Genomic DNA, 12732 nt, shown 5'->3' with positions numbered 1-12732 from the left:
TAGTGCCCACAATGGGCCAGCCACTGTGCTAAGTGCTTTACCATTTCTATCTCACTGGATCCTCACACAAATCCTATGAGGTAGTGCTAATATTATACCCCCACTTTACAGATGAGGAAACCAGGCAAGCAGAGGTTAAGTGCCTTGCCCAGGGTCACACAGCTAGTGTTTGAGGTCACATTTGAAATCAGGTCTTCCTGACTATAAACCCAGCGCTACATCCACTGAACCACCAGCTGTTTCTTGTATGAGGAGGTCGAACTTGACTTAAGGTCCCTTCTTCCTCTACAGTCATCATTTTACGATTAGCTTCCTAGACTCCTCTCCAGGACAGGGCAGGTGCAAGGCAGAAGAGTGCAATGGAAAGCTCAATAGTCAACTGTCAGTCAACAAACATTTATTAAGTGCCTATGTGTTAGGCATTGTACAAAACTCTGGATTTAGGGATCCTCATGAATTATCCACGTGCCAATTCAGATGAGACTATCACTGTGCCATCGACCTAGCTTAAAGCGGCGTGAAACACGCACAATCACACATACAATCTTTCCTCCCCACCTACTTAAGACCCACGTAGTTAGAGTCCCCGCCCAGGGAGCTCATTCTTCGCTCTTAACCCACCTCCCCTTCGCTGTGCTGCCTCTGCGGCCGCACACCGCACACCAACGTGCTCCTGGCAACACCTCCTCGAGTTTAGTCTTAAACTGGCGGTGAGTGCAGCTGCGGCAGCGGTGGCGGCGGTGCCGCACCTCCGGCGACTAAAGTGGCTGCTGTCTCTCCCCGCCCGCCCTAAGGGAGGGAGTGTGCGGCGGAGGTGCGGGGTGGGGCACGGGGTAGGAGGGGATCCCGGGACATCCTCCTTCTTCTCTCTGGTAACCACGGCGGCGGGAGCAGCCGCAGGTGGAACTGGACTCGTTCTGTTCTCCATCGCGGCCTCCGGGGACTGAGCTTTGATGATCCGAGGTTTGGTGGGTCGGAGCTTGCTTATTCCCGCTTCTGTCTCCAACCTCCCGGGGATCCCACTCGGATTTCAGAGGACTGTCCGGGATTGGGTGCCTCCAGAGTGCACAGCATCCAAGAAGAGGGAGCTGCGGCGGGAGGGCTGAGCTCTTAAGAGCACGCGGTTGTTTTCGTTTCTCCTTTCTACGACCCAGAAGACCTCCTCTCCTGGGGAAGAACGTGTGGCAGGTCCTGAGACAGTGGATCCTTTAACCGTGTGGAGCTGGAGCGAGCAGTGCTGGGCACCGCGCTGGACGCTTCTCGAGTGCGCCTCGGAGGTGCCAAAGCTGTGCAGAGTTCCTGGGCGCACCTCTCCTCCTTGGATTAAGTCGGGGTGAAGACAGGCTTTCTCCGGGATCACATTCCCTTTGTTTTCCTGGGGGTTTCTCCCTGCTTTTCTGTCCGAGAAGTGTTATTTCTTGGCACTGCTCCCCCCTTTCCCGGGACTCTCTCATTCACTGCTCACAGGAGTGAACCTGGCCCCTCTAATCCTTGCCACCCCGGTTTCTCCTAGGATTTGAAAAAGGTTCCCTTCCGGGGCTCTTAGACCTGAAGCTTCTTTCACTGCCTTACATTTTTAGGTTCGGAGTCTATTCCTTAGAGCCTGGGGGAGCCCCTGTATCCTTGCCCCCCCCCCCATTGATTTCCATTCTTTCCCCAATTGATGTGCCTGCTTGTTCCAATGAGCATTGAGAGAGAGTGAAAGCTTGGTTCCCTACCTTACCGCTTTGGGAGAGATTTTGAGAGAGAAGGACTTGGGGCTCTGGTGGGCTTTCTGTGTGCTTGCAAAAGAGGAGCACCTCTACCAGGTGGTCTCTTCGCCATGGCCTTCACTTTCGCTGCTTTTTGCTACATGCTGTCTCTGGTCCTGTGCGCGGCGCTCATCTTCTTCGCCATCTGGCACGTGAGTACCCGGTAGCAGTTTCTAACTCTTGTCTCGGGCCGGGGACTCATTCTCACATGTCTCCCTTAACCTTTCCCACTGCCCTATAATAATGCCCTACCCTCCCTGAGTTTTTGCAAACACAGGGTGGAGGGTGGTGCCCGGAGGTTAGCCACTCCACTGCTTCTCGCTACTGACGCCTTCGTAGCAGTCAATAACCAGTCGTGGGTGTTGGCAGGTACGGGAATTGACGCCACCTGAGACACTGGCTCAGCTGGGAAAGGCAGGGGGAGTCCTACTCGCCTTGCCAAGGCTCTGGAGCTTCCTGGGGGCACCGTCCACGCAAACTTTCCTGGGCTGGTCAGTGAGGTTGGTCGTGTCTCCCAGGGCCTGCGGAAGTGCTACTGTCCGCTTCTCTTCCCCTTTATCGTGTGTGTGTGTGTGTGTGTGTGTGTGTGTGTGTGTCGGTAGAGAAGTTGGGCAGAAGAAGCGTCACCGCCGGGCCCGGCAATTAGTCAAGTAACTATAACAACTAAACATTTAAAATGTCAGCATCTGTGGTGGGTTGCATTTAGACATAATTGGAGACAGTGAAAAGCGGTGAAGGGAGAGGTTGGCAGGAAGAAGCAGAGAGATGAAGGGAGAAGGAGAAGGGAAAACCAGAAAAGGAGAAAGGCAGATCGATTCACGGCAATGAGGGAGAAGATTGAAAAGCGGGAGTTAGAAAAACGAGGTGGAGGGGGAAGGGGAGAAATGGTAGAAGGGTATAGAGAAACAGGAGAGACAAAAGGGAATCTAGGAAGAGGTAAAGGAGAGGGGGCCAGAGAAAAACAGAAGAGGAGGAGAGATTATTTCCTTCCTGTTGGGAGGAACCTTTTGACTGCTAGAGCCTAAAATCCTTCCCAGATTGCTTCTGGGGTCGAAACCATGCCCCAGCCTCAGACCTGCTGGGCTGCTGACCCTTGGAAGCATTCAACATCTTTTCCATCTCCCTCCCGGAGGTGTGCCGGGGAAGCCAGCCCAGCTCAGATTTCCCTGCCTCTGCTCCCGGGGTTTCCTCCCTTCCTGGATGAGCAAGTCAAGGGGTTGGCTCCAGGAGGGAGTCCCGGGGATCAAATAGACAGAACCATTTAAATCGGTCCTTTGATGGTGTAAAGCTGGAGGCGGAAGGAGAGGGAGATTGGTGGTGAAAACGAGCAAGCACTGAGAAGAAACCCCATGGAAAGAGCTCTCTCTTCATATATGACTACAGGTTTCAGTGAATAAGCTCCAGGCTCAGAGAGAGGAGACAGAATTGAAACCCTGACCTTGAGCTCTAACCCTGCTCTCTTTGTTCCAGGGGCCTTGCCAATAAACTGAAACTCCCTGGGTTTTCATTTCCTTGTCAGCAAAATAGGACTCAATGTTTCTGCATTAGTGATAGGAAACAGCAAAAACCCAGAGGATTGCATGCTAACAACATCAGTCAGTATGAGTGACAACAGTGATGTATACAGGGAGGAAAATGGGCCATCCTGGTCCCAAGGAGAACAGATGTTGGGAACCTTTCACCATCTTCTTGTACCCCTGAGCTGTGAGGCGCAGCTGTCCCAGAAAAATGGTTAGAATTTCCTTTGAGGAGGTGACCCCAGAGGACAGAACTAAGAGCACTGGGGGAAGGTGCAGAGAAGTCAATATTAATTTATGGAAAAAAATAACCAAAGATCAGAACTATGGTTGAGTGGAGTGAACTGCTTTGAAAAGTAACGAGTTTGCCATTACTGGAGGTCTTCAAACAAACTGGGCTACTACTTGTCCAGATTGTAGAGAGGATTCCTGTTAAGGGTTGAATTACATGACCTCTAAGGTTCCTTTCAGCTGTGATTCTGTGTCTTGTCTTACCAAGGGGATGAACCCTGGGAAACAAGTTCACTGTGTTGTATGGTTGTGGCATGTTTTACTGCAAGCAGAGATGGAGGCTCAAGGAAAATTGTGGGGTGGGTGAGATGCTGGGTGTTTTGTATAAGTGGTTTCTAGAGTGTGTGAGAGAAAGGGAGCTTCTCTTAAAAATAGAACTAAAGATCACAGAGTTCAGCTACAGCAGTTTCTACTAGGGGACTGTGAACAGGAAGGGTATGGAAAGAGATGCTCTTGGCAGAAGGAGGATGTGAAGCATTGAGGTGGGCAGGAGCAATCTGGGATAAGGAAATTTGCATATGACAGATATCTGGGGATTGGTAAAGCAAGTTGCTGAGAGGGAGGCAAAGAAAGGTTTCAGGCCCAGGAGCACCTGAATTGTCAGAAGTCTGGTGGGCAAAGGATCATAGATCTAAAATTAGTGAGTACCCTTGGAAACCATTTAGTTAAACCTCCCAATTATCTTACAAATAAGGAAGTTGAGGGCCAGGGAAATTAAGTGGTCTGACCCAAGTCACATAAATGTATCAAGGGAAGAAGATAAATCCAATTCCTCTATTTTCTTTCCACTGCACTACCTCAGATCAGAGTTGAAAGTTAAGGACGTCTTTTGACGGGCATAGAATCAGAGATCTAGAGTTAAAAGGAATCTCTCAGAAGCCATTTCTCCTAATTCCTTTCTTTTACAGAGGAAGAAATAAGGCTTAGAGAGTTTAACTAAGTTGTCCAGGGTCACACAGGTAGTAAAGTAGCAGAACTAAAATGTTAACTGAGGTAGGCAGACGGTAAACATTTATTGAGCACTTACTAGAGTCAGGCATTGTGCTAAGTGCCAGGGATACAAAAGAAAGACAAAAATCAGTCTCTACTCTCAAGGAGCTCACAGTCTAATAAGGGAGACAGCTTGCAAACAACTAAATTCATAGTTACAAGATAAATGCAGTATAAGCAGAAGGTAAGGTAGAAGATAGTTTATCCTGGCTACCCTAAAGACCAAGTGACCCAATTTACAGAAAAGAGTTTCAAAGGGCTAATCAACAGGCGCTCTCTGACCTTATATTTGTTTACTTTACATTTTGCTGTTTTGATCCTTACCCAAAAGAAGCCTAGGCAGACATTATGATGTTTACTTTGAAAATTAGGAAACTGAGGCTCACAGAGATTAGGTGAGGTCTTCTGACTTCAAATCCTACATTCTTTTTATCATCTCATACTATCAGCAAGGGAAATTATGTAAACCAATGAGCCTTTTGCCAAGTGAATGTAGGCTGTTATTCTGGGGGATAAAACTGACTTATAGGCAATCAGGATTATAATGAGAGAAGATAATTTCACTGATCTTTTCACTCTGAGCTGAAAAGGGAACAGGATGGAGGGTGCCAGATAAATACAAAAATTCCTTGCTGATAACAAGTTTCAAAGGAATTCCTCCCCTCTTATGAATTATTGAAGTTGTTTTCTCGAAAAGGTTAAATATTCTTCTTATTTCAGGAAAAGAAGTTATTACTACTTTCCCTTTTCCTCATGTCCAGAAGGGGGCAGGTACTGAAGAAGACAGAGCTTTGAAATTTGCTGAACTTTCCATCTGAAGTAAAATAGATAACCAGAAAGATTCTTTTTCACCCACTCAGTAGGAAGATAATAAATAATTCAAAAATAGGTTAATTAAGTGGGTGGTTTGTGCAGTTAGTAAAGTAATAGAAGATTAAGTGTCACATTGAAATAAAAAGCTAGGCTTTTTGAGTTGCCATTGGGTTTGCCTCTCTATGAATTAGAGGGTCATAATTTAGACTGCCCTCCCTAGGGATTACTGAACACAATAGGACTTTCAAGTCTGTGACAAGTAGAGATTTATATTCCAGGGAGAATGGCTAGATTTGCATTTCTGGCTGCCGTTTCTATAGAAGAGAATTCAGTTGTCATTTTAATGTTCATATTACAAGGATACTTCTGGTACTCTTCTCCCAACTACGCCTTCTTTCTCTTGTTCCCCAAACCACCTTCTTTTGTTACTTAAAGATATTTGAAACACACTGAGTAAATTGCTGAATTGTGGGGGAAAAAATGAACTTCATTATCTGAGCTACAGTATATCAAAGTTGGTTCTGTGTTAGCATAATTTTTGACCTTTGACCCAGCACTGTGTTTGTCCTCTGAATTTCATAGATTCATAGACACTGAGACTTGGAAGAGACCTCACAGGGGATCAAGTTCAACTATCACCAGAAGCGATGACTCCTTTCTCCTAAATGTGTTGAACTTCTTAATTGCTTAGTAGTTATTGGATAACAATAGCTAACATTTGTATAGTGCTTTAAGTTTTGCAAAAACACTGTAAATATGTTGTATCATTAGATCCTGATAATCACCTTTTATTATCATCTCCATTTTGAAAACAAGCTGAAAGAGGTTAAGAGACCCGCTCATGGTCATACAACTAGCAGGATTTGATTGAATTCGGTTTTAACCTTACTTCTACTGTGCAACCAAGTTGTCTAAATATTGATCTTTATTTTTATTTATTTATTTTGTTTTTTGGGTTTTTTTTAGTGAGGCAATCAGGGTTAAGTGACTTGCCCAAGGTCACACAGCTAGTACATGTCAAGTGTTTGGTCTGAGGCCGGATTTGAACTCAGGTCCTCCTGACTTCAGGGCCAGTACTCTACCCACTGTGCCACCTAGTTGCCCTTAAGTATTGATCTTTAAATAAAGTATTAAGTGTTATACCTGCCATACAAAACCTAGGCCCTATTCTAGATGCATGTTTTTCCTAAATTTATATATTTACATGTTTATATAATTTATGTATTTCCTAGTATCACTCTACCTGTGGATTAACAGCTACCATTTTATCTTCAGACCATTTCATTTTAGAATTAAAAAATTTTTTGACCTGGAAGGGACCTTAGAAATCATCTACTTCAGCCCTCTAACTTTAATAGGTGAGGAAATTAAACAACAGAGAAGTGAAGGGGAAGGGAACAAGCATTTATTAAATACCTACTGTGTGCAGGGCACTGTGCTAAGCACTCACAGCAACCCTGGGAGGTAGGTGCTGTTGTTATCCTCAGTTGATAGTTGAGGAAACTGAGGCAGATAAAGATTAAGTGACTTGGCCAAAGGTCACATGGCTTGTGAGTATCTGAGGCTGAATTTGAACTCCAGTCTTCCTGACTCTAGGTTCAGGACTCTATCCACTATGCCACCTGGCTGCCAAGTGACTTGCCCAGAGTCATACAGTTAATAAGTGGAAAGAACTACCCATGCTGAAGAAATTACAAATCCTTTGCAAAACTCCAGCTAAGAACTTGACTCCAAATAGTTTATTTTTACAGGGGAAGAGAGCATGATAGAAATATTCCCCACTCTGAGTCAGCATTGGGTTCCAGGCCCAGCTTTACCACCAAGGTTCACAGATTTTGAGCTGGAAGAGATTTTAAAGGTCCCACTACTTCTCCTAATCTATAAAATGAACTCTAACTTCCCTTCCAGTTCCACGTCTGTGATCCTTGGTGGAAGAGCTGGGGGGCTTGGAACCCAGTTCATCTATCTCAAAGTGGGGATTGTTTTACTCATTCTTTCCTGTTGTTCCAGGAAAAAAAATATTCTTACTGAGTTCAGCTGGCTGCAGCCAAATAATACTATCACAACACAGATATTCCACAGGTTAAAACCTAGATTTTATTAAGCTTAAGCACAAGTTCAGAGCTCAGAAAAATAACTGAACCCTAATGAGGGTTCTAACAAAGCTTGTGTCGTTTTCATTTGTGTTAGAGAGAGAAATAATTTTTGGTCTTATAGCAATCTTGTACACCCTCTCATAATAGTAAAACAAATTTAATTAAACAGAATCATAATCTCATTCATCCCCTAAGTAAACACACTCAATTTTAGTTCCAGTAGGGAAACTAAGGCCAGTTACATATTAAAGTTAGATTGTCAAGAGTTTACAATGGGCTAACTGAGAGAAGGGATTTATGTGCTACAAAGATAACCACAGGGTCAGACCTGGTTGGGATCCTCCCACAAATAAAAGGAGTCAAGTCATTTTGAAATGTCTGACCTCACTTTTGACTTTTTATCTCAGAAATGTCTGAAGCTTTTAGTAAATTTATCATGCCATGGGGCAGGATTCACTCAGACAATGAGAGCTAACCAAGAGAGGCAACCCTGAACCTCAAATAATAAAGATTAGTAAAAGGAAATAAAATGTTCTTATGACTTTATTCGGTGAAAGTAAAGTATTTGGAATTAATCTCTTATAGGACTTATTGTGTGAGAGGCCTGAAATTTCTTCAGCAAGCCCTATTTGTAAGGGGAAATGTTTGCTACTTAATAGATAAATCCTAGGGGGTTGCCTGAGGCACAAAGATCTTAAATTACTTGCTCAGGGTCACTTACTAATATGAATCCAAGTTAGGATTTAAAGCTTGGTCTTTCAGGCCCCAGCCCAACGTGTTATCTGCTATTCCACTCTGCCTTTCAGGAACTATTTTGAGTAAATAACTAATTTCTCTGAACATCCCTCATATACCCTTGTTTAAAAAAGAAAAAAAAATTCCTGAAGGCTTCACATGTCAAGCTCACTTCTTGCCAAAATAAGGTGAAATCCACCTCTAGGAAACCTTGCAGGCAAAGCTGTTTAGAACACTTGAATAAACGTGATGGAAAGTCATCCCTTGCAGAACCTTTAAGACCAAAGTTTCACTGTTTATGTTTGCATCACATCAAGAATAGCTTTTCAAAAAGAATTCATTAATGTGCGATCCTGGGCAAGAGATTTAGTTTCTTAGTTCCCCAATCAACTTTGTAATAATGGCTGTGGTGTCAGAGTAGCTGACTTTGAATCCTGGCTCTGTCACTTGCTTATTGTATGACCCCTGGTGAAGTCACAGTCTGGCTGGGTCTCAGTTTTCTCTGAAATTAAAGGGTTGAATTAGAGTGCCTCTAATGTCAGTCAGTAAACACTTATTAAGTGCCTACTATGTTCCAGGCACTGTGCTAAGTGCTGGGAATACAAAAAGAGGCAAAAGACAGTTCTTGGCCTCAAGGAACTCACAACCTAATGGGGGGGGGCCGACAACAAGCACAGAAACAAGCTATGGACAGGATAGAAAGGAAATACTCAGAATAGGGAATGCACTAGAATTAAGAGGGATTTTAGTTGGGACTTAAGGAAGCCAGGGAAATCAGTAGGCAGAGATGAGGAGGGAGAGCTTTCCAGACATAGGAGACAACCAGAGAAAATGCCCAGACCCAAGTGATGGAGGTTCTTGTTCATTGAACAGCCAGAAGGACCAGTGTCAGTGGATCAGAGAGTCCCTGGGAGGGAGTAAGTGTAAGAAGACTGGAAGGTAGGAAGGGTTTTGAATCCTAGAGGATTTTGTATTTCATCCTGGAGGCAATAGGAGCTACTAGAGTTTATTTAGTAGGGAGATGACCTGGTTGGACGTGGGCTTTAGAAAAGTCACGTTAGTGGCAGGATGGAGAACGGGTTAGAGTGAGGAGAGACTTGAGGCAGGCAGATCCTCTAGCAGGCTATTGCAGTGGTCCAAGTTATGAGGTGATGAGGGCCTTCACTAGAGTGGTGGCAGTGTCAGAGGGTAGGAGGTTTATTTGAGAGAGGTTGCAAAGGTGAAATCAATAGGCCTTAGCAATGGGATATGGGGGTGGGGAGGTGTTGAGAGATAGTAAGAAGTCAAGGATGACTCCTAGGTTTTGAGCTTGAGGGACTGGTCAAATGGTGTTGCCTTTTAAAGTAATGGGGAAGGGAGGAGTAGGGAAGAATTTTGGGAAAAGATAATGAGTTTGGTTTTGGCCATATTGAGTTTAAGATATCTACTTGACATCCACTTTGAGATGTCTGAAAGGCATTTGGAGGTGTGAGATTGGAGGTCAGCAGAGGGGTTGGAATAGGATAGGTATATCTGAGAATCCTCAGCATAGAGATGGTAATTAAATCCATAGGAGCTGATGAGATTACCAAGTAAGGTGGGATAGAGGGAGAAGAGGGTCCAGGACACCTACAGTTAGAGGGCATGATCTAAATGAGGGTCCAGCAAAGGAGACTGAGAAGGAGCAGTCTGATAGATGGGGGAGAACCAGAAGAGAGTGGCATCCTGAAAACCTAGAGAGAAGAAGATATCAAGAAGAGGGTGACCAAGAGTGTCAAAAGTTACAGAGAAGTAGGAGAGAATAAGGATTGAGAAAAAGTCATTGGATTTGGCTACTAAGAGATTAATGGTAAGGCATTTTCTGTTTCTAAATCTATAATTCCCAAGTTACAGGGCGGTTGCTGATGTTCATTGATACAGGGAGTTCCCTCCCAGGGCATTCTTTAAACCAATAAAATAATGGGTCTAGACCAAAAAATAAATCAGCAATACGAGACTGAGATAAGAAGGAGGCAAACCAGAAGAGAAGAGAGTCATAAAAACCCAGAGAGGAGAGAGGGTCAAGGATGAAAGGGTGTTCAACAGTGTCAGATGCATCAGGGAGGTTGAGATGGATTAAGACTGAGAAAAGACCACTAGATTTGGCAATTGAGACAATTGGGAACTTTGAAGAGATCAGTTTTAGTTGAGTGATGAGGTTAGAAGCCAGATTGCAAAGAGTTCAAGATTGAGAAGAGATCAAGTGTAGATGATTCTTTCAAGGAGTTTGGCTGAACTGGGGAACAGCACTAATGTAGTTGCCCAGTGGCTGTGTAGACATAAAATTGATATCGTAGTCTAGAGGGATTCCAGATTTCCTGATAAAGGACAGCTCCTAGAGAAACATGCAAGAAAGCATGCTCTTCTGGAGAGATGGTCACAGAATTTCAGAATTGGAAGGGACCAGTCCAACTCATATCTGAAAAAGAATCTCATCTACAATATACTTGGCAAGTGGTCATCCAACCTTTGCTTGAAAACTACTAATGAAGGGGTTCTTAAACTGGGATCCATGAAGTTTTAAAAATGTATTTTGAAAACTGTATTTCAATAGCATTGTTGTTCTTTGACAGCTGGGTGGTGGAGTAGATAGAACAGTGAAGCTGGAGTCAAGAAGACCTGAGTTCAAATCCAACTTCAGACACTTACTAGCTGTTTAACTCTGAGCCAGTCACCTAACCTCTGTCTGCCTCAGTTTCCTCAACTGTAAAATGAGGATAACCATAGTACCTACTTCCCAGGATTGTTGTGAGGACCAAATGAGATAACATTTCTAAATAACTTAGCACAGTGCCTAGCACACAGTAGGCATTTAATAAATGTTCATCCTTCTTTCCTTAACTTTGTCACCTATGTATTTAAAAACATTATTCTGAGGAGGGGTCTGTAAGCTTTCCCAGACTTCCCAAAGGGGCCATGATACTAAAAAAAGATTTTAAGAACCCAATAAGAAAAGAAGAATTATGTCACCCAAACTCTCGTGAACCCACTTGGGGTGATGGTGGTGCAGGTTGATAAGAATGATGAGCAGAAAGATTTAGTGTTTGGCTAGATTCATTGCATATTTCCATGAGTTAGTTCTCATGGATGACATCAGCATTGTTGAAATTGAAATGTGGGTAAGTATCATTGAACCTTGTGGCACTACCAATAAAATTGGCTGTGATGGCCTCCTTTTGCTCAGGCAGTGAATGACTCAGTGGCTACCTCCATTTGCTCAGCTGGAATGACCAGGTTAATGGGAATTGGCAGTGGCCAGATCAAGCTGCCATAGGTAGCAATTGGGTTAGGGTGACTCTGAGCTAAGGTGTTAGGAAGCAGGAACCCAAGAGGAAAATATGTTAATGGAAAAAGCACTCGCAAATAGTGACCATTATTTGTGTACAAGGGAGGCGATATGGCAGTAGTTGAAAAGGCCCTGGACTGGGAAGCATACTTGGGTTCAAATCTTAGCTCTTCCCAGAGGTGCACTAATTTGCTGTCTGAACTTCTGCAAGTAATTTAGCCTCTCTGGGTCTCAGTCTCCTCATGTGTAAAATGAGGGCACCTGTCTCTTCCAGCCCTAGTAAATCTGAGGACTGCTTTTGAGAATGTACACTGTAACCCCTACATTAGTCTTTTTAGCTCCACCTGTGTTGGAAGATAGCAATAACCTTGACATTTTTAGGTAGGAAATATGGTGACACATACCTCTTGACTGCCAGCATATGGATTACCTCATTTGGGGATTATCTAAAGGAAATTTCTAAATCCAGGCTGGCTTACCTTCTCTTATTCATCTTACTCTGGAGTTACCTCATTTCTTTGTCCCCTCCATCAGTTAGTGAAGCGTTAGTGAATGCAAACTAATGATGTCATTTTGGTGTTAACCTGAGAGAATGGGGGGGGGGATGCTGGGTAGGAATTGAAGATACATCTGTTTCTGTAAAAAGTCTGCTATATGTTATATACACACATATATAGACATAGCTATATATGCACACACATATATATACACAAATGCATAGGTATATGTATATTTGTATGTGTGTATGTGCATGTATATATGTGTATAGGTGTATATATGTATACACACACATACATATACCCCTATAATACAGGCAACGTTTGGATTAGCCTCTCTTTTCATTCATGTATGTCATTTCAGCTTGATGTTAGGATGGCTTATGGAGAATTTTCACTACAGGCGTCTCTTCTTTGGCATTCCCTTTCCCTGACTTCCATGACTTTAGGTGAAAAAACATTAGTAGGGGCAATTGTCTCAGGAAAATTCCATAAGTAGTTTTTAAATGGGAGATATAGTAGTGGTTTAAAATTGACCTGGGCTCAGGTGGAATATCTGGGAGTGGTCCTGGTGAGGGGAGGGAGAAGGGTCTCGGGTAAGCATGGAGCTGATCATGACAGAAATGGGAGCCAGAAAGGAATATGAGGTATTTTGGCCTTGGGTCCAGGTTGAATTGAACAGGAAGGATTGAGGCAGCTGTTGACACAGGAGAGTCTATGAAAGGGTCTGAGCTGGAG

At 43.8% G+C, this 12732-nt stretch overlaps 2 protein-coding genes across 2 annotated transcripts in view; one reads left to right on the top strand and one right to left on the bottom strand.

The window, feature by feature from the left end:
• Nucleotides 1–388: 388 nt before the first annotated feature.
• On the bottom strand, nucleotides 389–1793 carry LOC144457789 (uncharacterized). Its single transcript, XM_078156294.1, has 2 exons — nucleotides 1719–1793; nucleotides 389–1397 (listed from the first exon to the last, which is right to left on the bottom strand). Exon 2 carries the CDS (start codon nucleotides 926–928, stop codon nucleotides 578–580), a length of 351 nt encoding a protein of 116 aa, XP_078012420.1. The 5' UTR covers nucleotides 929–1397; nucleotides 1719–1793; the 3' UTR covers nucleotides 389–577.
• A 28-nt stretch (nucleotides 1794–1821) lies between these two features.
• CNIH3 (cornichon family AMPA receptor auxiliary protein 3) overlaps nucleotides 1822–12732 on the top strand; it is a 173050-nt gene continuing 162139 nt past the window's right edge. Inside the window, exon 1 of the mRNA XM_020982173.2 lies at nucleotides 1822–1903. Within this exon, the coding sequence (XP_020837832.1) occupies nucleotides 1823–1903 (81 nt within the window). The 5' untranslated portion in view covers nucleotide 1822. The remainder of the gene's footprint in view (nucleotides 1904–12732) is intronic.

Source organism: Phascolarctos cinereus, unplaced genomic scaffold, assembly GCF_003287225.1.
Source record: "Phascolarctos cinereus isolate Bilbo 61053 unplaced genomic scaffold, phaCin_HiC Scaffold_5;HRSCAF=322, whole genome shotgun sequence".
Lineage (NCBI taxonomy): Eukaryota > Metazoa > Chordata > Mammalia > Diprotodontia > Phascolarctidae > Phascolarctos > Phascolarctos cinereus.
Note: the sequence above shows the minus strand (reverse complement) of the source record. Positions and strands in the feature narration are given on the sequence as shown.

Coding starts and splice junctions, on each gene's coding strand:
- LOC144457789 (XM_078156294.1), bottom strand. CDS start 928: ATGGAGAACAGAACGAGTCCAGTTCCACCTGCGGCTGCTCCCGCCGCC.